The sequence below is a fragment of the Bubalus bubalis genome, chromosome 1 (assembly GCF_019923935.1).
Source record: "Bubalus bubalis isolate 160015118507 breed Murrah chromosome 1, NDDB_SH_1, whole genome shotgun sequence".
Taxonomy (NCBI): domain Eukaryota; kingdom Metazoa; phylum Chordata; class Mammalia; order Artiodactyla; family Bovidae; genus Bubalus; species Bubalus bubalis.
In genome coordinates this window covers 187,176,494-187,200,133 of record NC_059157.1, presented here as the reverse complement: position 1 = coordinate 187,200,133, position 23,640 = coordinate 187,176,494, and the positions used below count along the sequence as shown (strand labels likewise).

The 23,640-nt window shown below is 50.5% G+C and overlaps 1 protein-coding gene across 1 annotated transcript in view; it reads right to left on the bottom strand.

Annotated features, from left to right (window-relative positions):
* Positions 1-23,640, bottom strand: part of UMODL1 (uromodulin like 1) — a 79,841-nt gene that overhangs the window by 44,775 nt on the left and 11,426 nt on the right. Inside the window, exons 3-7 of the mRNA XM_044947356.2 lie at positions 21,825-21,986; positions 20,294-20,415; positions 17,753-17,939; positions 15,632-15,772; positions 536-790 (exon numbers count right to left, since the gene is read on the bottom strand). Of these exons, the coding sequence (XP_044803291.2) occupies positions 536-790; positions 15,632-15,772; positions 17,753-17,939; positions 20,294-20,415; positions 21,825-21,986 (867 nt within the window). The remainder of the gene's footprint in view (positions 1-535; positions 791-15,631; positions 15,773-17,752; positions 17,940-20,293; positions 20,416-21,824; positions 21,987-23,640) is intronic.

Below are 23,640 nucleotides of genomic sequence, written 5' to 3'. Positions count from 1 at the left end.
CCAGGGGCCAGCCTAGGAGGGAACTCCCCCACCCCGGGGGCCAAACCCAACAGAAGTCTCTAGAACCCAGCACCACTGAGACCAGGCAGAGGGGAGGTGGCCAGTGTCAGCCACCAATCAGAGTCACATGGATACTGGAATCCCCAATTCATGAATATGTTGTGTTTATGTGGGAGGAAAAGTCTCTTCAGCTCTAGTTCACTTGGGGCCTCACTCTATCTGACCACTTCATGCATCCCTCAAACCCCAGAAAGATGAGGTCTCCATAGAGCCCTCATCACCCACAGTGTCAGGAGAGCCCCCAGTCAGGATGAGGTGCTGGGGAGCGAGGGAGTCTGTCCGGACAAGGAGTGCCGTGGCACTGCTCCAGGACACGGAGCGCGTCCACTGTCCCCCTCCCAGGAGGGGTGGGGTCAGGCCAGTGACCACCCCTGCTCTGCTCACAGGAAGCACAATGATTTGAATCACTAGGGCCAACAGAGCTGGACTAGACTGAGAAACTCACAGGTGATAAGGATTTTGGATGTGGCCTTACCGGTCCTGGCAGTGACCATGGCAGTGATGTTGGCCCTGCATGCCTGGTAGCTGGTCTTCACCCCATACCTCACTCCAGCCTCCAGCCCGGCCACCTCCAGACTCATCCCAGGGGTGCTGGCACTCCTGAACAACTCTTCACCCTGGTAAACCTGCACCCAGAAAGTGTGGTTCTGGGTGGAGTTTAAGCTCCAGGACACTTGAAAGCTGCTGCTGGTGACATTGAGGATCATGAGGTCTCTGATGGGAGGGTAATCTACAAAACGGTAGAACAAGAAAGATGCAGAAAACATCAGAGGGAAGCAAAAGAAGCAAAAGTCAACAAGTGAACCAACATCAAACTGAGAAGCTACTCCCCGGCAAAGGAAACCAGCCACGAAATGAAAAGGTAACCTACAGGCTGGGAGAAAGTATCTGTAAATTATTCATCTGATGAGGGGCTAATATCCAAAATATATATGAAATCATGCAACTCAATAGCAAGAAAAAATAATACTCCACTTTGTAAAAGGACGGAAGATCTGAATAGACATTTTTCCAAAGAAGACATACAGATGGTCAACAGGTCCAAGAAAATATGCTCAACGTCACTAATCATCAGGAAATGAAAACCATCCTGAGGTAGCAATTCATAAGTGTTAGAATGGCTATTATTAAAAGGGTAAGAGATAATAAATATTAGTGAGGATATGGAAAAATGGGAAACCTCTGATGGTTTCAAGAGTGTATACTTACCTTCAAACTCATCAAGTCATGTGCGTTAAATAATACAATTTTTTATATGCCAATCGCACCTCAATAAAGTGATTTTAAAATGTGAAAAAAAAAAGAAAAATGAGAACCCCATGAACTGCTCATGGGAATATAAACTGGTGCAGCCACTATGGAAAACAGAATGGAGTATCCTCAAGAAAAGAAAAATAGAGCTACCATACGCTTCAGTAATTCCATTCCTGGATATTGATCTAAAGGAAACAAAATCACTAGCTCAAAGAGACACCTGCACCCCCATGTTCGTTGCATTATTATGCACAATAACCAAGCCATGGAAATAACCAAGCTGTTTTTGTAGCTGCGGTCAAAACACATTATGTTGTGTGATGGACAGAATTGTGTTCCCCTAATATTCCCCTAATATTAGCTGGGTTCCTAACTCCCAATGCCTCAAAATGTGGCTGTATTTGAAGGCAGAGTCTTTAAGAAGTTATTAAGTTAAAGTGAGGTCATTAGGCTAGATCCTAACCCAGTGTGACTGGTGTCCTTACAGGAGAAGGCAATCAGGACACAAACATGCAGAGAGATGGCCCTGTGAGGACACAGGGAGAAGACAGCTATCTACATGCCAAGAGGCCTCAGAAGGCACCAGCCTGCCCACGCCCTGATCTTGGACTTGCAGCCTCTAGAGAGAGAAAAGTAAATGTCTGCTGTTTGTTGTGGTTCTTTAGCCATTCAGTCGTGTCTGACTCTTTGTGATCCCATGGATTGTAACCATGGCTCCTCTGTCCATGGGATTCTCCAGGCAAGAATACTGGAGTGGGTTGCCATGCCCTCCTCCAGGAGATCTTCCCAAGACAGAGATTGAACCCAAGTCTCCTGTGTCTCCTGCCTTGTCATGCGGATTCTTTATCACTGAGCCATCAGAAAAGCCTGTCTGCTGTTTAAGCTCCCAGTTTGTGATGCGTGTCATGGCAGCCTGAGCAGATAAACACATGGTGTGAGCTTTCTGTGCTACGTTTATCTCAACACAAAATCAAAGGGCCCGCTCTTCTGATTCACGAACACTTCATCACTTTCCTTTGGACTTCTGCTTGGCTAATTCATCCCCAAAACAATGGCCCGGTAGGGAAGCAAGACCAGAGTCAGGCTGAGGTGCTCTGTGTTTTCAAATCGAAATTCATGTTTTAAAGAGCACACTTGAATATAACAACCAAAATATATTTTAATGCTCATATGGAGTTAAATCCCTCTTGTGGGAGAAAAATTCTGGCTTTGCAGCAAGCAACTGGGCAACATGAATTATACAAAAAGTAAGGTGGCCGAAAGTCTAGGTACCATCACTTTTACAGCAGAATTCGAGTTCAATAAGAAACAAGCAAGAAGGCAATTTTTTTAATCTTTTGTAAAACCATACTAGAGAATAAAGAATTAAAATATGCGTTGTTTCCAAAGCCCTACTTATAAGGATTCATAGGATATATGTTTTCAAATATTATGAAAAAATGTCTTTTCAGACAAAGGTGTAAAAATTGTCACTGGTACAAGTCAACCATCTCCCTTTTTGCCCTGGCTGCCAAGAGGCACTTTCACTTTTTGCTTTCATGCATTGGAGAAGGAAGTGGCAACCCACTCCAGTGTTCTTGCCCGCAGAATCCCAGGGACAGGGGAGCCTGGTGGGCTGCCGTCTATGGGGTCGCACAGAGTCGGACACAACTGAGGTGACTTAGCAGCAGCAGCAGCCAAGAGGCTCAGGATTGGATCAGAGTCCCTCCCTTGCCCTGCAACCCGGCCCTGCCTGCCCTCCCTGAGCTGCCCTTTAGAAATGGTAGTGCCCAGTGCCTGTGCTTCCCCACCAGAAGCCCTTGCAAGTCTCCTCAAAGCAGAGGGTATAAACCAGTGGATGCTGGAGAGACATGTGAGCCCAGTTTCCCTCCATCTAAATTCCCGCAGCTTCCTGAGACCTCTCCTTGCAGGAGGATGGAGCCTCTACACGTCAGTCCTTTCACTGAATCATCCGGTGTTTTTCTGTGCCTTTGTCAAACAAACAGTTTTCATTCCTTACAACACCATCTTTTGTTTCAGCTGAAGACTGGCCAACAGCTCAGACCCTGAGACCACAGGTCTCATTCCCACATCCCCACCCACTGGGACCCTGAATCAGGACGGTTACCTGCTGCAGGTCTAACAACCACAGGGCTTTTAGGTCTGTCCCCGGGAACGTGTCTCACTGAAAAAGTAAGGAAAAGCTACAACTTTCCTAAAAAGCTGCTAAAAGCACTGCATGATCTGATTCACGCAGTCAAACCACACAACACCAAATACATTTCAATCCCACAGGACAGCGGGGCTGAGAATGAGACATGAGGCCTGGGCGGCAGCAGCCAGCTCTCATCAGGGCTCTGACCCCACTTCCTGGCTGCCATTCAGGTATCACTGGACATGGAACTGCAAACAAATCCATGTTAAGGGCTTGTGTGTGGCCCTTTACAAGCACATGCTACAGAGAGTGTCTCCAGGGCTAAGGGAAATTAAAATAGAAAGTGTCCCCTAGTTCTTGGAGAGAACTCCCAGGGGCTAAGAGTTTCAGGCTGGCTGGAGACACATTCAATGGTGGTTTTTTTTAAGAATTTTTTTTTTTTTCTAGCCTTGCTGTGTAGCATGTGGGGTCTTAGGGATTGACCCAGGGATTGAATTCATGTCCCCTGCAGAAAGTGCAAAGTCTTAACCACTGGACCACCAGAGAAATTCCCAACTTCACTGTTTAAATTAAGATACAAGTGGGTCCCTGGGTCGTTGGGCTGAGGAGCCATCAACAGCCATTTCAATGACTAACCCTCAGAAGCTACCGTCTATCCGTGGTCCCCACAGTGAAGATGCTGTGGGTACATGGCCCTCTCATCCACAGACATAAATCCCCCCTGCAGACGATCCTACCTCATTTGTGTTGTTGTTGCTCAGTTGCCCAGGCACGTCCGACTCTGCGACCCCATGGACTGCAGCATGCCAGGCCTCTCTGTCCCTCTGCTGTGGCTGCTGCTAAGTTGCTTCAGTCGTGTCCAACTCTGTGCGATCCCATAGACGGCAGCCCACGAGGCTCCCCCATCCCTGGGATTCTCCAGGCAAGAACTCTGTCCCTCACCATCTCCCAAATGGTGAGGAGTAGCTTTCTCCAATGGAGACATTGGCCATTGTCCAGATTCAACTGTGTTTGACCAACTACAGTGGCAATTTCATACGGTTTGATGTTTATTGAGTAGCTACTGTGCCCCCAGGCAGTGACGGAAACAAAGATGGGTTAATGTCCACAGCAATACCAGACACATGCATGGGATGTGCAAGCCAGTGTGGTTGGCATCGTATCAGCAGAGGGATATGGGAAAACCCCCTCCCATGGCTCCATCACACTGCTGGCCACGCTATCGGTAACACACTTAGAGATGCCATTGGCTGAATGCTGTTGCACAGGACATGTCATACCACACAGCCTTTCCAGCAGTACCAGGTACTACTATGATCCCATTTTACAGAGGACAAAACTGAGGTCTAGAAATGTCAAGGAGAAAGTAAGTGGCAAAGCTGTCTAATAATTGATGACAAAGCTCCCCACTGCCCTGTGCTGTACTCCTAAATGATCCCATCACCAGGAACAGACTGACCTCCAAAGACAGCAGCTCCTGATCCCTAGAACCTACAAATGTGACCTTATTTGGAAAAAGAGTCTTTTCAGGGGTGATGAAATTAAGGGTCTTGAGAAGAGACGGTCCTGGAAAATCCAGGTGGGCCCTCAGTGCAATCACAAGATGGGAGAGTGGATGCACTCACCCAGAGGAGGAGACTACGTGAAGAAGGAGCAGAAGAGTTGAAGATGCTGTGTCAGCCTTGAAGGTGGGAGTGATGTGGCCACAGCCAAGAACTTTGGGCTCCCCCAGAAAGAGGGAGGTACAAAGCAGCGGTCTCCCTAGAGCCTCCGAAGTGGGCCCGCCCTGCCAACACCTCGACCTGGACCCAGGGATAAGGATGACAGGTTTCTGCAAATCTCTGTTGCTTTAAACCCCTAGGTTTGTGGCGCTTCATGATAGCAGCCCCAGAAAATGAATCCACCTCCCCAGGCTAAGTAGTTCTCAAGGCAGCAGTTGGCGAGACAGCACAGCTGGTTGGAAAGTTCTCCATGTTGCTGCAAACCCAGCCAACTTCTGACACGCTAAGGCTACTCCCTCCCTCTCCTGTAGGACAGACAGATACTGTAAGCTGGAAATAATCCTTTGTTTCTGACCCTGCCACCTTCCCTCTGACTTGGATTTCAGTTCATTGGCCAGGACACTTTCTCTCGCTGCCCCCGGCTTGGCAATGCTCCCTCCTCTTAAAATGTGGTCCCAGAAAATAAATGAGTCGATTCTCGACTGAGTGATCCCAGGGTACCCCTGCCCTGTGGCCCTCCCCAGGCTACAGCTGTGAACCTGAATTCAGGAGTCGACGTTGATCTCAGTGAAACACGTTAGATTCTCTCTGTCCATGGGTCTCGGCCCTTGTTTTTTCCAGGCAGCCCTGACCCATGTCTGGTGGGGCCGGAAGGTTGATGCCCGTGCCATGGCCTTTCCCATATCTCCCGTGTCAGGCTCCACTCCTCTCTAACCCCTGGACCTCTCAGTTGGACACCTGAACCTTGTAAAGGTAGAAACACAGGATACAGCCAAGGTGTTGAGCCTTCAATTGTCAGAAACCTGATTGCAGATCAGGCTTGTGAACTTGAGTGGCTGTCTTTGGCAGCCTGCCTTCCTCAAGCAGCAGACCCAGCACAGTTATTCACCAAGATGCACACCATCATCAGGCCCCAGCTGGGAAGGGACCATGTTGCAGGGAGTTAGGATGACCCTTGAATCCAGTTCCATCCATCCTAAACGCAGAACACGTTCCTGGAACATTAAGTGCAAACTGGGCGATATCTCTTATAGTTTTTGTTTTGTGCAAGAATCCAGCTGCCCCGTGTGTCATTAATTGGGTGACTAATTTCACAAGAAAAGCATCTGAGATTTGTGCTGTATTTTCCATGGATTTGTACCTCTAACTCGTTCCAGCAGATAGCTCATTTATTATATGAGCTTCTAAATTTAAAACATGTGCTGTTTCCCTTAGCCATATACAATTGGAATTCACTCTAAATTTCTGATCTGGAGACACCAGCCATGTCTTTCCTGCCCTGTTGGAAGTGAATCTGGGGTGTTGTGTTTCTCTGTTTGTGTTCAGCTGTCAGGTGGCCCTTTATCTTGAGGGAAACTTACAACGCAGCAGCATGGCAGTTTGGCAGTATCCCTCTCTGTAAGTGGAGCCTGATGTTTTTGCAGATGCCTGAGCCGGTGACTATTCCGACCTTCTATGTTCACTGGTCTTCCCAGGTGGTACTTGTTGTTGTTCAGTCGCTCAGCCGTGTCTGATTCTGACTCTTTGTGACCCCATGGTCACAGCACACCAGGCTTGCCTGTCCTTCACCATCTTCCACACTGCTCAAAATCACATCCATTGAGTCGGTGATGCCATCCACCCATCTCATCCTCTGTCAGCCCCTGTCCTTTTGCCTTCAATCTTTCCCAGCATCAGGGTCTTTTCCCATCAGTCACCTCTCCACATCAGGTGGCCAAAATGTTGGAGCTTCAGCTTCAGTCTTTCCCATAAATACTCAGGGTTGATTTCCTTTAGGATTTAAAGAATCTACTGCCAATGCAGGAGACATAAGAGACTCAGATACAGCCCCTGATTGGAAAGATCCTCTGGAGGAGAGCATGACATCCACTTCAGTATTCTTGCCTGGAGGATCCCATGGACAGAGCAGCCTGGTGGACTACAGTCTATAGGGCCGGAAAGAGCCAGACACAACTGAAGCGACTGAGCACTCATGCTCATCGGGGGTCGGTCCAGGTGATCTGGGATAGTCTGTAGGGGTTCTGTGAAAAGCTCTGTGGGGGCATTTGTGCACAGAAGAGGCACAAGGTTCTAATCAGACAAAGACCCAGGGCACAAGAGAGGAGTGTTTTGTTGCAGAAGTGGGGCCGGCAGGTGTTTTTTAAAAGAGAAAAAGACGATGTGGTCTGTATACACACACACACACACAACAGAATATTACCCCATCATTAAGAAATGAAATAATGTTGTTTACAGAAACATGGATGGACCTAGAGACTGTCATACTGAATGAAGTCAGAGAAAGAAATGTTGTGTGACATCCCTTATATGGAGAATCTAAAAAGAAATACCAATGAACTTATTTACAAAACAGATGGTGACTGCAGCCATGAAATTAGAAGAAGCTTACTCCTTGGAAGGAAAGTTACGAGCAACCTAGACAGCATATTAAAAAGCAGAGACATTACTTTGCCAACAAAGGTCCGTCTAGTCAAGGTTATGGTTTTTCCAGTAGTCATGTATGGATGTGAGAGTTGGACTATAAAGAAAGCTGAGCACCAAAGAACTGATGGTTTTGAACTATGGTACTGGAGAAGACTCTTGAGAGTCCCTTGGACTGCAAGGAGATCCAACCAGTCCATCCTAAAGGAAATCAGTACTGGGTGTTCATTGGAAGGACTGATGCTGAAGCTGAAACCCCAATACTTTGGCCACCTGATGCGAAAAACTGATTCACTGGAAAAGACCCTGATGCTGGGAAAGATTGAAGGCAGAAGAGGGGGATGACAGAGGATGAGATGGTTGGATGGCATCACCGATTCAGAGGACATGAGTTTGGGTAAATTCTGAGAGCTGGTGATGGACAGGGAGGCCTGGCGTGCTGCGGTTCACGGGGTCACAAAGAGTCAGACACGACTGAGCGACCGAACTAAACTGAACTTAACAAAACAGAAACAGACTCACAGACTTAGAGAAAGACTTAGAGTTGTCAGGTGGGTAAGACGGTGGGGTAAGGAAGTTAGGGAGTTTGGGATGGTCACAAGTATACTGCTTTGTTTAAAATGAATAACCAACAAGGACCTACTGTATAGGACATGGAACCCTGCTCAATGCTATGTGGCAGCCTGGATGGGAGGGAACTTTGGGGAAAAATGGATACATGTATATGTATGGCTGAGTCCCTTCTCTGTCCACTATCGCAACATTGTTAATCGGCTATGAGTATGAAAGTTGCTCAGTGGTATCCAACTCTTTGTGATCCCATGGACTGTAGCCTGTCGGGTTCCTCTGTCCATGGAATTCTCTAGGCAAAAGTACTGGAGTGAGCAGCCATTCCCTTCTCCAAGGGATCTTCCTGACCCAGGGATTAAACCCAGGTCTCCTGCATTGCAGACAGATTCTTTACAGTCTGAGCCACCAGATACTCCAATATAAAATAAAAAGTTTTAAAAAACCCAGAGACTTTAGGAATAGCCAACCCCTCCCTTCAAAAGGAAAGGAGCATGTGGATTAAATTATTAATTCAAACTCAATTGTAACAATATTTTCCAGAACCACTTCATAATGTTAGCAAGAACGTTCTAGTCTTCAGAGCAGAATGTTGGAGGTGAGCTAAAAGCTGCCCCCGAGGGAAACAGCTAAGTGAATTATATCTCTGCTGTAGCATACCACTGTTACTCAACCATCGAAAATCGTAATCACAAAGACCAGGTTGCTTCTTAGAAATCTTTACACGACATAATGGGAAGTAAAGAAGCCAGAATATAAAATTGCATACGTAGCAGGATTTAAATAAGGTAAAAAAAAAAAACAAAAAAAAAAAACTGGAAGGAAACAGGGGAAAATAAAAATAATTTGCTGGGGTGCTAAGACTAGGGGTGACTTATGCTTCCACTGCTGTTAGCATGTTGTTAAAGTAATAGATCAGATCCCAGAATGATAAGAGGAAGTTTTGGAGGCTAGATTGAATCAGGTGTACCCACATTTCTACTGAACTGCTTGAGAGAAGATACTAAAGCCATCAAAGACCTCCCCCACAGCGTCCTCTTCTGTCCCCCTGCTACTGACCAGGGTTCTTGGCCTCTTTAATAGTAGAAATTCAGGCGAGGCTCTACAGGGGCCCCTGCTGCAGTGGGGGGGGGGGGGCAAGAACAAGTAACAGTTTCCCTTGCTGACTCCTAAGGTGTGGGGTGAGCGGGTTCTTCACATGGGGTGAGGGTAGGGGCAGGTCCAGGGGTCAGGCTGAAGGTGGCTTAGGTGGTCTGCCCTAAGCGAACGTCCCTGATCCCTCAGGCCCAGCCTCCTTCACACTCTGCTCCACCATCCTTGGTAACTGGGGCTTATCCACAAGGCCACTGCATGACTGTGATGACCGATGGGATTCAGCCTTCACAGTCCCCTGCCCAGCAGGCTCATGACCTTCACCACGACTGGCATCAGTAGACTGGCTTTGTTACACAGGAGCAAATGGACCCAAGTTTGGTTCAGTAGCACTCAGGTCCAAAATTCAGATGAGAAAAAAAAATCTTTATCTTCACTGACGTCTGTCTAAAACGTCACATTTCCTTTGGTTGTGACTTTGGTGCGCACACACATCCCGGGAGGTCTCAGGTCGCAGGGCCATGTGGCCCATCTCAGTGTCGCCTGCACTCCTCTCCCCCACAGCCAGGCGTCGAGGTTTGATAAATGAGTGAAGATGTGCTTGGATTACTACTAAGTGTGAGTTCTCTGGGGAGCTGGCCTGGAGACAGGGATTCCACAGCCTGCGGTTTGTTTGGGACATTTGGGAATAATGTCCCAGGAGGAAGGAAGGCGGCAGTGAAGTGTATGTCATTCAGGCAGCGAGCAGAGCGGGACCCTTCAGGGAAGTCCGGAACAGGGTGCAGCATACGTACCCCCTCCCCTGAAGAATGAGGGAGCTGGGGGTGTCCTTAAACCACCAGAGCTGTTGGTGAGGGCTTCGAAGTGAGGGGGCAGGGCACACAAAGCTGCTGAGTGCAGCCCATTCTGAATGCAACAGGTGGGAAGGGACAGCTGTGTCACCCGGTCAGGGTTGTAAGGTTTTCACAGTTGTGTCTCGGTAGAGCCGGTTTACTCTGCCACCCTATATGTTCAACGCACTTGTAAGCACTCATTAACTTCACCTGATACAGAGCAGGCCTGGGCACCACCAGAAAGGCCTGCCCCAGAGCCAGCTGCTGCTGCTGCTAAGTCACTTCAGTCGTGTCCGACTCTGTGTGACCCCAGAGACTGCAGCCCACCAGGCTCCCCTGTCCCTGGGATTCTCCAGGCAAGCACTGGAGTGGGTTGCCATTTCCTTCTCCAAGAGCCAGCTGCAGTTTACAGAAATTCCAGCAAGGGGTCATGGTGATGGGGAGCCCCAGGGATGCAAACTGGCAGACCCCAGTCGGCGGGAAACTCTGCTGGGCTAAGGGAATAGGATCCTCCAGTGACTACAAGGAAACAGATGGAGGGGGAAGCTTCTAGCCTAAAAAATGGCGTAAGAGATACCATTACTAACGGGTGAGCATGCATGCTTGTGTGCTCAGTCGCATCAAACTGTTTTGTGGGGATGGACTCTAGCCCACCAGGCTCCTCTGTTGTGGGATTTTTCAGGCAAGAATACAGGAGTTGGTTGCCATTTCCTCCTCTAGGAGAATCTTCTCTATCAGGGATCAAACTTGAAGCCTACTAATGGGTAGATCTGATTTAAATTGTAACTCAAATTGAAAAATTATGAAAATGAGACCACTAGGTGAGACCACTAGAAATTTCAACACACTGTTCAATGATATTAAGGAATTACTGCTTTGGTTTTTTAAATGTTTTAAAAATCTCATTCTTCTCTCCTAGGAATTCATTCTGATGTAGTAACAGACGAAGTGGTTTGAGGAAGGAGACTTCAGCATAATGGGGATGGGGGAGAAGGGGGTGGATGGACGAGGGGATATCTGTTGTACTCTTTTCTCTGTGAGTATCAGTTCAGTTCAGTCGCTCAGTCGTGTCCGACTCTTCGCGACCCCATGAATCGCAGCACACCAGGCCTCCCTGTCCATCACCAACTCCCCGGAGTTCACTCAGACTCACGTCCATCGAGTCAGTGATGCCATCCAGCCATCTCATCCTCTGTCGTCCCCTTCTCCTCCTGCCCCCAATCTCTCCCAGCATCAGGATCTTTTCTAATGAGTCAACTCTTCACGTGAGGTGGCCAAAGTACTGGAGTTTCAGCTTTAGCATCATTCCTTCCAAAGAAATCCCAGGGCTGATCTCCTTCAGAATGGACTGGTTGGATCTCCTTGCAGTCCAAGGGACTCTCAAGAGTCTTCTCCAACACCACAGTTCAAAAGCATCAATTCTTCGGCGCTCAGCCTTCTTCACAGTCCAACTCTCACATCCATACATGACTACTGGAAAAACCATAGCCTTGACTAGACGGACCTTTATTGGCAAAGTAATGTCTCTGCTTTTCAATATGCTATCTAGGTTGGTCGTAACTTTCCTTCCAACACTTGTCTACAATTTTCTAGAGTAAAATGTTACAATTCCCCGTGGTCTTGCCCTGCCTACACCATGTGGGCCTGCCTGGTTCTGCCTCCTGTCCCCGACCCTCCTGCCTGGCTCCACCCCCACCGGCTTCCTGGTCCTTGAATTCCATGCTGCTGGGCCCTAATTCCTGGCATTAGTTTCCTGTGGCTGCTGGGAAGAATTACCACACACTTTGGGTTTCCCTGGTGACTCAGACAGTAAAGAATCTGCCTGCAATGCAGGAGACCCAGGTTTGATCCCTGGGTTGGGAAGATCCCCCGGAGAAGGAAATGGCAACCCGCTCCAGTATTCTCGCCTGGAGAATCCCATGGACGGAGGAGCCTGGCGGGCTACAGTCCACGGGGTCATAGAGTCAGACAGGACTGAGCGACTAATGCTTTCGCTTTGTTGTTGTTCAGTCGCGGAGGTTTGTCTGACTCTTTGAGGGTCTCCTGCGCGCGCGTGAGTCAGCAGCGAGCTGCTGACGGGGCACTGGCAGCAGCGGCCCTGGGAGACGTGTGTCTGCATAAGCCCTCGTGGAGGTCACCATTAGCCCTACCATAGAGTTTGTAGACCCCAGGACTGACTTGCCTCAGGGCAACCAAACAACTAACAGGGAGGGAGCACAGCTCCACCCATTAGCAGAAAATTAAAGATTTACTGAGAATGGCTTTGCCCGCCAGAGCAGGACCCAGTTTTCCCCCATAGCCAGTCTCTCCCATTAGGAAGCTTGCACAAGCCTCTTATCCTCATCCATCAGAGGGCAGATAGAAAAAACAAGAACGACAATCCCACAGTCTCCAGAATCAAAGCAACAATCCAGAAAACTAACCAAAATGACCACATGGATCACAGCCTTGTGTAGCTCAATGAAACTGTGAGCCAAGCCATGTAGGGCCACCCAAGACGGACGGGTCATAGTGGAGAGTTTGACAAAACGTGGAGAAGGGAATGGCAAACCACTCCAGCATTCTTGCCTTGAGAACCCCATAAACAGTACGTAGAGGCAAAAAGGTATGACATCAGAAGATGAGCCCCCAGACTGGTAGGTGTCCAATATGCCACTGGGGAAGAACGGAGAAATGGCCCCAGAAAGAGTGAAGGGGTGGACCAAAGTGGAAACGATGCCCGGTTGTGGATGCGTCTGGTGGTGAAAGTAAAGTCCATGCTGTAAAGAACTTTCACTTTAGAGGCTAAAGACAAGAGGAATGTGCTCTCACAGCCTGAGGCCGGAAGTCTAACATCAAGGTGTAGCTGCAATCCTTCCGGAGGCTCCAGGGAGAACCATCTCTTTCTGCTCTAGTCCATGGAGGGGCACACACACTGAGGCTGGTGGTCCCGTCCCACCTCCAAGGCCAGCGAGGTGGCTCCTCTCCCCTCTCTGCCTCCCTCATCATGTCTGCTCTCTCCGGCTCTGACCCTCAGCCTCTCTGTCCTGAGGAGTCTGTGATGACATTGGACCCACCCAGATTATCCAGGTCACCTCCGTGTCAAGGTTCTCAGCCTAATCCCACCTGCAGAGCGCCCCCCCTCCTCGTGGTATGAGATGTCCCACTCACAGGTCCTGGGCTAGGGAGAGGTCATTTGGGGATCATGGTTCAGCCCACCACCTCCTTCTTGCCCCTTGTCGGTCTCATGACCCCCTCACACCCACAAAGCTCACCCCACCCCAGGGGCAGCCCCAGCCACTCCACCTGAGACAGCGCACCTGCCCCACCTCTTTCCTAAATCATTTTCCTCCGCAGCAGAACTGTTGCACCATAACTTGTATCATATTTGTCCACATCTTTTTCATCTTCCCCACTGAAATATGAGTTCCAAGGGAGCAAGGGAATCTGGGACTCTGAAGAAAACCCCAGCTAGAGCAGTTAGTGACTGGCATACAATAGGTGCTCTTTAAAATGTATCCGGTAAGTGAATGGATGTGCCCCTGACCCTCAGCACCCTGTCGGTGCCAGCTGAACCCTCTACCTGTTCATCTCCAACCCACCATTTGAAGCTGTGAGAATCAGTGTGTCTCTTCCACTGCTCACAAATATGTTTTGGCATCACCATCTTTAAATAAGACCCTCCTGGAAGCACAAAGAGTCGGACATGACTGAGTGACTGAACTGAACTGGAAGCCCATATTTTCTCCAAATTCTGCTTGATGTCTCTGAGCCCCTTCTTGGTAAATGTCTGTAAAGCATCACTGATTCTTGACTTCTGGGTATCACCTTTCCTGCTTTTCTTTCCACCTCACTTCACTTCTGCAAGCCCCTCCTCTTGGTATCATTTAGTCGCTCAGTCGCATCTGACTCTTTGAGACCCCGTGGACTGTAGCCCGCCAGGCTCCTCTGCCCCTGGGATTCTCTGGGCAAGAATACTGGAGTCGGTTGCCATTTCCTCCTCCAGGGGATCTTCCCGACCCTGGGATCAAACCTATGTCTCCTGTATTAGCAGGCAGGTTCTTTACCACTGAGCCACCTGGGAAGATGTTTAAATACAGGGCTCCTTCCCTTCTCGCAACCAGCCCAGAGTTCAAATGCCACTTGCACGTGGACGACCCAGGTTTACTGCATCCCAGGCCCTGCTCTGAGCTCCAGCCCCAATGATCCAGCACAGTCAGCACCTCGCATCTCCACCCGCTTTCATCTCCATCTCAGTCTAAACTGTTATTGTCAACATGATTATAATAACCCTAGTCTTCCTAGTTCATTCGCCGTCTATTCATGGTTACACCCAAACACGCTGCCTTGTTCCTCTCTTCCTCTTCTGCATTTCATTAATCAGTGAGTCCCAAAGCTTCAGTCTCTAAAATGTTCCTTGAATCCGTCTTTCCTTGCTGCCTTTCACCACCTAGACTCAGCTCTTTGCGAAATACAGTGATTTCTTACAGGAGCCAGTCACATACACCAGCAGCTTGTTCATACCTGGCTCCCGCAGATGACCCCATGACCAGACCCGCACAGAGTAGGACTTCCTTCCAGGTGTGTCCACCAGCACTCGGCACTTTCATTTGCCGTCCAGTTGGTTGCTTTCAACTGCTTTTAACCAGTTTAAACTGGTGTGGAGTTGACCACACCAACCCATGGACAGTCCAGGTTACTCCTGGGGACCCAGTGTAAGTAGTAATCATGCCGCCTTCACTCTTAAAGAGTCCCAGTTTAAACAATAAATTGTACAGGCATTCTGTTTACATACCAACCTGGAGAGTATCTGGCATGTTCTCTACTGAGTTCCCCGAGAGCAAAGATTATGACCTGTTCATATATCTGTCACACCATATTCATAAATGTTTACCAACACCTAGCATGGTGAATCGGAGAAGGCAATGGCACCCCATTCCAGTACTCTTGCCTGGAAAATCCCATGGATGGAGGAGCCTGGTGGGCTTTAGTCCATGGGGTCGCTAGGAGTCGGACATGACTGAGCGACTTCACTTTCACTTTTCACTTTCACGCACTGGAGAAGGAAATGGCAACCCACTCCAGTGTTCTTGCCTGGAGAATCCCAGGAGATGGTGGAGCCTGGTGGGCTGCCATCTATGGGGTCACACAAAGTCAGACACGACTGAAGCAACTTAGCAGCAGCATGGTGAATGGCACATAAACAAACATTTGTTAACTCAAAGAGAATAAGAATATCCCACTCTTTCACAGGAAACTCTACTCAATATTTTGTAATACCTATAAGGCAAAAAATCTGAAAAATCATATAAATACACACACACACACGTATAACTGAATCACTTTGCTATACACCTGAAACTAACACAACATGGAAAACCACTACAATTAAAAAGAAACGAATATCCAGCTATGAGGTCGAGAACTCTCAAAAGAACTAAGTGAGCTTTCTCTTCTATAAGCCAGTCTTTCCCTCTTTGCAGAAGAGAGGGTCTTGCTGTCAGAGGACCATCCAGCCTGGAAGATTCCTTAAGGCCCTTCTTCCCCACCCGGAAAGCCCAGTTGCTCACCTGCACACGTGCCGTCCAGCCCCGGGGGAGATGAGCCGGGGGACTTCAGGTAACCCACACACTGGTGTGAGCCCTCCACGTTCAGACACAGTTCCCTCCCTGAGCAGGTATTGAGTTCACCATAGGAGCATTCATTCACATCTGCGGAGAAGGAGAACAAGTAAGGACGCTCATCGGAGCCATCCCCGTCAACCTCGAGATGTGTGTCACACGAGCTGAGGAAGTGGGTGAGGCTGCGGTCTTGGGGGCCCTCTTGACGCCTTGCCCCAGAGGCCTCATTGGCCACAGCCTCCTCCACCGGAGCAGCCAGCCCGCAGCTCAGTGCATGGTTGTGGCCTGAGCAAATCACTTTGGGGCTGTGTTGAGTCTGATTTCATGGGATCCGGGCTTCCTCCCCAAGCATCAGCCCTGTGGACAGCAGTGTGTGGATGGGGAAAGAGGGTGGAGCAGCCCCTGCCATGCAGAAGGGGCCTGGTCCTCCCCTATCCGGTGGGAGCACAGCTCAGAACAGGCAACCAGGCTTCTCTGTGACCAGGACAGAGTGACAGAAGGTAAGACCATTTATCTAAGCCATACGGAAAAAGACCAGCATCACCCACTAACTACCAACCCCCTCTCTTGGCCACAGTGATGGGCTATTCATTCTTTACCAACCCTAGCACATCTTCATGCTGGCTGCCCCTTCCTGTGGGTAAGGTTTGTTGAGATCCCAATCACAGAATTGCCTCTGCTTTGGGACAGCATCCAAGCTAGAACAAGCCCCACATCCTCACCCCTTCTTCTCCCAAACCACCCAATTCAAGCTGCACCCATAATGGATGCTCTCCAATGCCCTCCCCCATGAGATGCAAGTGATCAAGACACAATCCCTCCTTGCTCACCTACAGGGGAGTTCTCAGGGTCCCCCCAGTGGAAACCTGTTAGAACAGACAGGACTAGTGCTTGGCTTATGGGCACTGCTCAGTCTGGTTTTCAAGAACACTTGTGGAATTTGAAGATAATTAAATGCCATCATTAGAGCTTTCCCCAGGCTCCCCAGGTGGCTCAGTGGTAAAGAATTCGCCTGCCAGTGCAGGAGATGTGGGTTCCATCCCTGAGTCGGAAAGACCCCCCTGGAGAAGGAAATGGCAAGCCAGTCCAGGATTCTTGCCTGGGAAATCCCATGGACAGAGGAGTCTGGTGGGCTATAGTCCACGGGCCCTCAAAGAGTCAGACACGACTTGGTGACTAAACAACAACAGCAGCAGCAAAAGAGCTTTCCCCAGGCTGCAGATTCTGGCATCTTGGTGTGTGGCCTTCAGTGTCCTGGCATGAGCTGTCTCACAAGAGCAGCCACCCTCCCAGGGGCACAGAAGTCTTCAGCTGCCTCCTGTAGCTCAAAAGAACCTTCTGCTGAAGTCCACCCATCTGCTCATGAACTGGCCACAGCTACTTTCATGCCACGTGGCAAAGCTAAGCAGCTGAAACAGCCCATGAGGCCCACAGCCCCCCAAAAATTTACTATCTGACCTTTTTCAGAAAGTTTGCTGACCCCTGACATAGACAAACACACACACACAAATACCAGGTAATTTCTTCCAGAAACACATTGGTGTGCTTCACCAAATTCAGCTCTGTGTAAATTCTGGTTCAAGACTCTTTGGGGACTTGCCTGATGGTCCAGTGGTTAAGAATCTGCTTTCCAATACAGGGGACTCAGGTTCAATTCCTGGTGAGGGAACTAAGATCCCACATGCCATGCGGCATGGCCAAAAGAAATCTTAAAAAAGAGGCTTCTAGATACAAGGATGTCCTTGGCAAGGGTGAGAAAGAGACTAGAGGGCAATTTGGGACCCTAAGAACACAGGACACGGGTTACTTTTGGGGTATTCTGGGACTCAGCCTCCAGTCCCACCTGGATGGAAGGAGAAACCCGTCATGAGAGGTGGACAAGGGAGGGTGAGGGGAGAGGAAGGCGGTGCTGGTACAGAATCAGTTCTCAAAGTCTTGGCTTCAGCATCTAGAGTTTAAACTTCAAGCTGGAGTGAGCCAGAGATGAGTCCACTCTACCCCCCTAACTGGATGATTCTTCCAGCAGTCCTGCGGCCCCTGACCCAAGGGGACCACCGAGGGGAGCCCCACCTTGCACTTGGACATCGATCACTTCATAGATGCGCTTCACCATGCCGTCCAGCACTGCGGAGACACGGGCCACGGGCATCGGCCTTGGCAGGCCCAGCAGCAGCCAGGACACTGTGGTCGAGGTGTCCCCCCCGGCCGAGTGCAGGTGGTGGACAGTGGTGTCCAGTGGCTGCAGAGCACTGGTGACCTGTGGAACCAGGGTCAGAGCATCACGCGGTAGAAGGACACCCCATCAGGTAGACTGGGAGAGGTCGGAGGTCCAGAGATGTTATAAGCCATACACACACACGGTACACGCACACACGCATCATTCACCTGTGCAAAAAAGAGAAATCTCTACAATATTTTTACTTCTGCCTTCATTCCAATAAAAGTCCTGCAAACTGGATTATAAATACTTAGGGGCTGAATCGTGCCCCCCCCACCAAAAAACAATCCCCACATTGGAGTCCTAGCACCTCAGAATGTGACCTTATTTGGAGACAAGACTCTGCAGATGTAATTATTAGGATGAGCTCATTAGGGTGGGCCTTGCTCCAGTGTGACTAGTGTCCTTCCACCAAGGAATTTGGACACAGACAGACACTGGCAGAAGGGAATGGTGTGAAGACACAGGGAGAAGCCAAGGAGAGGTCTGACACGTACCCCTGCCTGTGCGCTCTGCCACGGCAGCCCCGAAAAGAGACACGGGTCAGTGCGGGACCCCCACCCCCACCCCTTGCAGCTGACAGCAGAGAATCAGGTCTGGAATTAGGTGTCAAGTCACATCTGATATGGTCTGAAGTTTAATGATCCCTTTTCTTATTCCACTTGACTTCCCTTTGCTCCAGTCTAGGATCTTGACATCTCAAGGTATTATTTGCCTGGGAAGCCAGGCAAAGCAGCATGACCACCAGGAGAACCCTGAAGCGGGCTTTGCCAAAAAGCTCCTGAATCTCCCCAGGGAACCAGAAGGTGTTTGGGTGGGGGCACCAAAGCCTGTACCCTCCTCAGCAGGCTTGAAACCCTTCACGAGGGTCGGCAGAGCAGAAAGCCAACATTGGCCTCTTGCAAACCCCTTAGTCAGAGTGCCTAACATTTACTACAGTCAGGAGCCCGTGTGGACAGGCTTCTCCAGCAGGGAGGGAAAAAGCCTACATGCACAAAGAGATAAAGGGCGACAGGAGACAGTAACATACAAAACCCAGCAACCACAGCAGCTCAGAACCTACCCAGATCAGCATCATCTTAAGCTCTTTACATGGATTGTCTCAACCTCACAGCCACTGTCTCAGGTAGGATTATGATTATTTCTGTTTATAGAATCCAAGGCACAGAGAGGTTAAGTAACTTGCCCAAGGTCACACAGCTGATGAGTGACAGTGCTGGGATTTGAGTCCAGGCAATCTGGCTGCAGACTGGCCATGTTCTTACTGGCCTACTGTGCATCCCAAACTCTGCAACAAGCTAAGGAGGGACAGAAATCTCTTCCAGTGGGGGCAGTTAAGGACACTTCTGGGTCAAGGTGATGACTGAGAATACCTCTCAAACCAGTTACTGCACAGCCCAGAGCAAGGGGAGGGAGTGTGCCCTCTGTTAAACTAGGCTCATCCCAGCCAACTCTGGGTCTGATGTCATGGCACATGAGACACATCTGTGGGGCCTGATGGTCAGGTGGGACCAGCCACACCTTGTGAAGCCCAGTACACAAGGAAAACGTGTAGCCCCTTGTTCAGGAATCATCAAGCATTTCAAGAGGCAATGGCTGAGCATCTCACCAGGTGCAGGGCCTTTCGGAACATGTGGGGGATTGTGTGGGTCATTCGCCTGAGGTCAGACCACCATCTAGGGCAGGCACCTCACAGTGGGTGATGAGCAGTGCCTGCCCCTGCCAGCTGGGTTCCTAAGACCTGGGTGGGGGATATGGGGGACACCCAGCAGGTGAAGATATCCTGCTGGTTGGAGGTGTTGCTGAGGCGCCAGAAAGTTTGAGCTATGTCTAGGCTGGGGCTCCCCAGGGGGCCAGTGTCACCCCTCAGGGGACCTGTGGCTACGCCTGGAGACAGTTTTGGTTGTCACAGCTGGGCACATTTTGTGCTTAGAGCCAGGCCTGCTGCAAAATCCTATGGGACAGGCAGCCCCACAGCAAAGACCTGTCCAGCCCCAATCGTGAATGGTGCTGAGGGGGTGGAGCCCTACCTAGAGGCCTCATCCAGCACCTTGCAAACTTCTGAGATACTCCCTCAATCAGGAGCCAGAACTTGGGATCCCTAAGGGAGGTACTCGGGGGCACAGCTCCAGGGCCTGGGAAGGCTGCACCTGGCACCCTTGTGTTTAAGCAACAGACCCTGGAGAGAGGAGGGGTTCCCTGCTCCACGCCATGAGGGTGCAGGGCTTGTATCCTAGGTACCTCAAAACATGCCAAACTGCACGCTTGTAAGAGTGCATTTGGTTGCATGAAAATCATACCTCTTTCAAGACATTTTTAAGGAAGATCTCACGTTTGGTTCAGAGGCAGTCACTTGGGGTCACTCATGGAGCCCCTTCCTCCCCCCAACCTACCATGGAGTGCAAAAGCCTCATGTGATCCAGAAGCCGTGGGTCCACCTGCTGGAGCTCCTTGAAGTCCATCTTCACCACAACTGTGACGTTGTACCAGCAACCCTCCCGCTTGCTGTCTGGAGCTGCGCGAGGGAACGTGGGTGAGCCACAGGCCCAGGACAGGGTGGGGCCGCCAGAGGTCACTGGGGCGGTGTGGCACACTCCCCCACCTCCCATCCCCGGTCCTCTCATATTACAGATAATCCTACGTATACTATATAATATATTATTACATACAATGTATACTAGATGGGCTTCCCTGGTAGCTCAGGCGGTAAAGTATCTGCCTGCAATGCAGGAGCCCCGAGTTCAATCCTGTGTCAGGAAGATCCTCTAGAGCAGGGAATGGCAATCCCTCCCGTATTCTTGCCTGGACAAGCCCAGCAGATGACAGTCCATGGGATCACAAAGAGTCAGACACAACTGATATACTAACACTTTAACTTCACTTTGATACTAGGAAATACAGTATATATTATTTATAGTATATATATATGTAATATAATACCCCATGGACTATACAGTCCATGGAATTCTCCAGGTCAGAATGATGGTGTGGGTAGCCGTTCCCATCTCCAGGGGATCTTCCCAACCCACGGACTGAACCCAGGTCTCCCGCGTTGCAGGCAGATTTTTTACCGGCTGGGCCACCAGGGAAGCCCAAGAATACTGGAATGGGTAGCCTATTCCTTCTCCAAAGGATCTTCCTAACCCAGGAATCGAACTGGGGTCTCTTGCATTGCAGCCAGATTTTTTTTTACCAGCTGATCTACCAGGGAAGTCCTGTAATATAATACAGTAAATTATATATACTATATGTAACATATCAATAAATAATGAATTACAATATATATTGCACCATATATAATATGATGCATGCGTGCTCAGTTATTCCGATTGTTTCCATGGACCGTAGCCCACCAGGCTCCTCTGTTCATGGGATTTCCCAAACAAGAATACTAGAGTGGGTTCCCATTTCCTTCTCCAGTGGATCATCCCAAACCAGGGATTGAACCCGAGTCTCCTGTGGCTCCTGCATTGGCTGGCAGAGTCTTTACCTCCTAGTGCCGCTTGGGAAGCCTGTATAAAACGTACACAAATGTGTGTTTCCCTATCTCTGAACCTTGACGAACGCCTTCTCCTAGGGGCCTGCACTGAGAAACAGGCCATGGACCTGCCAGACAGGGGGGTCCCCACGGGCTGCAGCAGCTGACAGCCTGACACCGCCCAGCTCTGACACAGCTCAGCTCCCAGCAAACTCACCGGGGCCCCAAGGGCTTCCCCTGGCAATGTGGGGAAACTGAGGCACCTGCTCTTCCGGGAACGTCTTCCCCACTTGGGGCATCTGTGAGCACAGTTCCCCCCAGAGGTCAGTGGCCAGATATTGATGAGTGAAGCAGGCCAGACACAGGCTGTAGGCTCCCCGTAAAATCCAAGCAGCTGCTTCCGGAAACCCACTCCCCCCTCCTCCCAGATCAGGCCCCTGTCCTACCTGGGGCTGCAGGGGCTGAGCAGCGGTGGCCCCCTGATGAGGGGCAGCACTTCTGAAGACCAGGACATTCAGCGTCCAGGGTGCACGGCAAGGCGGATGTTTCCAGCCCCACCACCGGGCAGCTCCCAGGTCTGGATGCAAACTCCTGAGACCGGTTCAGGGCTGGGGGGACAGGTGATGAGGTAATGAGTGATGAGTGGTGTTGGCTCTAGAATCCCAGTGGGCCATGTGGTGCTGCATCCGGATGCCTCTGGGCAGAGGGATCCATCTGCGGCTCCAAGGCTCACAGAGCAACCCGCTCAAGGGCCTCGCCATGCCCTGCAGAGCAGCCATTAAAACTGTTTGCTCTGACTCTAATGCAGCCTGACTGACTTTTCTGGGAGGAGGGCAACTTTGGCTGGGGGCCTGGGTGTCCTCTCTCTTGGCCTTAGGAGTCTGTATAGAGGGGGCCCCCACCACCCCCTGAGAGGCCCCCTTGCTGCTTTGCAGCTTAACAGCTCACTCATTCATCCAGTATTTACTGAGCACTTACTATGTGCCAGGCCCAGCACAAGGTGCCCAGGACCCAGCAGAAGCCCAGAGGCAAAGTCTCTGCCTTCAGGACACTTAGAGCCTAGTGGATGGGGGCCAGTGTACAAACAGAACTATGGGAGTTCGAGCAGATGAACACTGCAGGGAGGAAGGCAGGGCCTGGGAGCAGGTGGGCAAGAAGACCGCACTGGAGACAAGCGTGTGGAGGGCCAGGGAGGTGGGGGAGCCTGCAAACCGGCAGCCTTTATGCCTGGGCAGGGGGCAGCAGTGTGCAGGGTGAGGGGTAAAGGCAAGAATGAGGAGTGGGCCTGGTGATGGCATAGTGGGTAAGCAGAGGGGCTGGGTCATGGAAAACCCTCTGGTGTTGTCACGGGGGGCTTGGAGGGTCAGGGCAGTCCTGCGATGAAGGGGACGCCGTGGCTGCCCTGCCCAGATTCTCACTTTATTCTGACCCCATCTCACGTTATTCTGTGTCCCCATCTTCCAGGACCCTCAGGTGGTTCTCGGGGACTGGAGCTGCCGCACACCATATGTAGAGCCCCCAGTACCTGCAGTTTGACAAACCACCTTTCCACCCCTCTGCCAACGCCATGAAGTCATCCACATCCTCCGCTCCTTCCCTCCCCTATCCTGCTTCGATGACCTCCACGAGAGCAGTCTGACTTGCTCGTCTGAGCTGTGTCCCGGCTGCCAGGGAGGCAGGGGCCTGTCTGAGAGCCCATTGTGATGCTCCAGGTGAGAGATGGTGCAGGCTGGACCAGGGTGACGGGTGGAGGCAGCGGGAAGCCTCCGATCCTAGGAATATACAGCTGCAACTGTCCACAGGACGTACTGACAGACAGGACAGGATGTGAAAGAAGAAGCTTCAAGAGGCTTCAAGCCTGGTCATCCACTTGGCCCCATTCCTGGGAGAAGCTGCAGGACGAATGGGCTCAGGCACAGCCAGGGTTTGGCTGTGCAGATGGGAAGCTTGACACACCTTCGGGACCTACACATGGAAATGTGGGCAGCCTGGGCTGTCCCCTCCTCTGGTCAATTCCCGGGAGGTCAACCAAGATTAGGCAGCATGGCTGTGGGCTGCACATCTCCAGGGCCACCACTCACAACGTGCTCTGTCTGGAGAGATACAGCTCCAGGTAGACGATGCAGATGTGCAGGCAAGAGCCCACAGGAAGTGAAAACAATGGGGGGGGGAGCGTGCGGCCAGATGTGATTGGAACCACCATGTGAGACTCGGGGGAACCGGTGCCCTGACCCTTAGCCAGGGGTCTGGGGGAGTCATGAG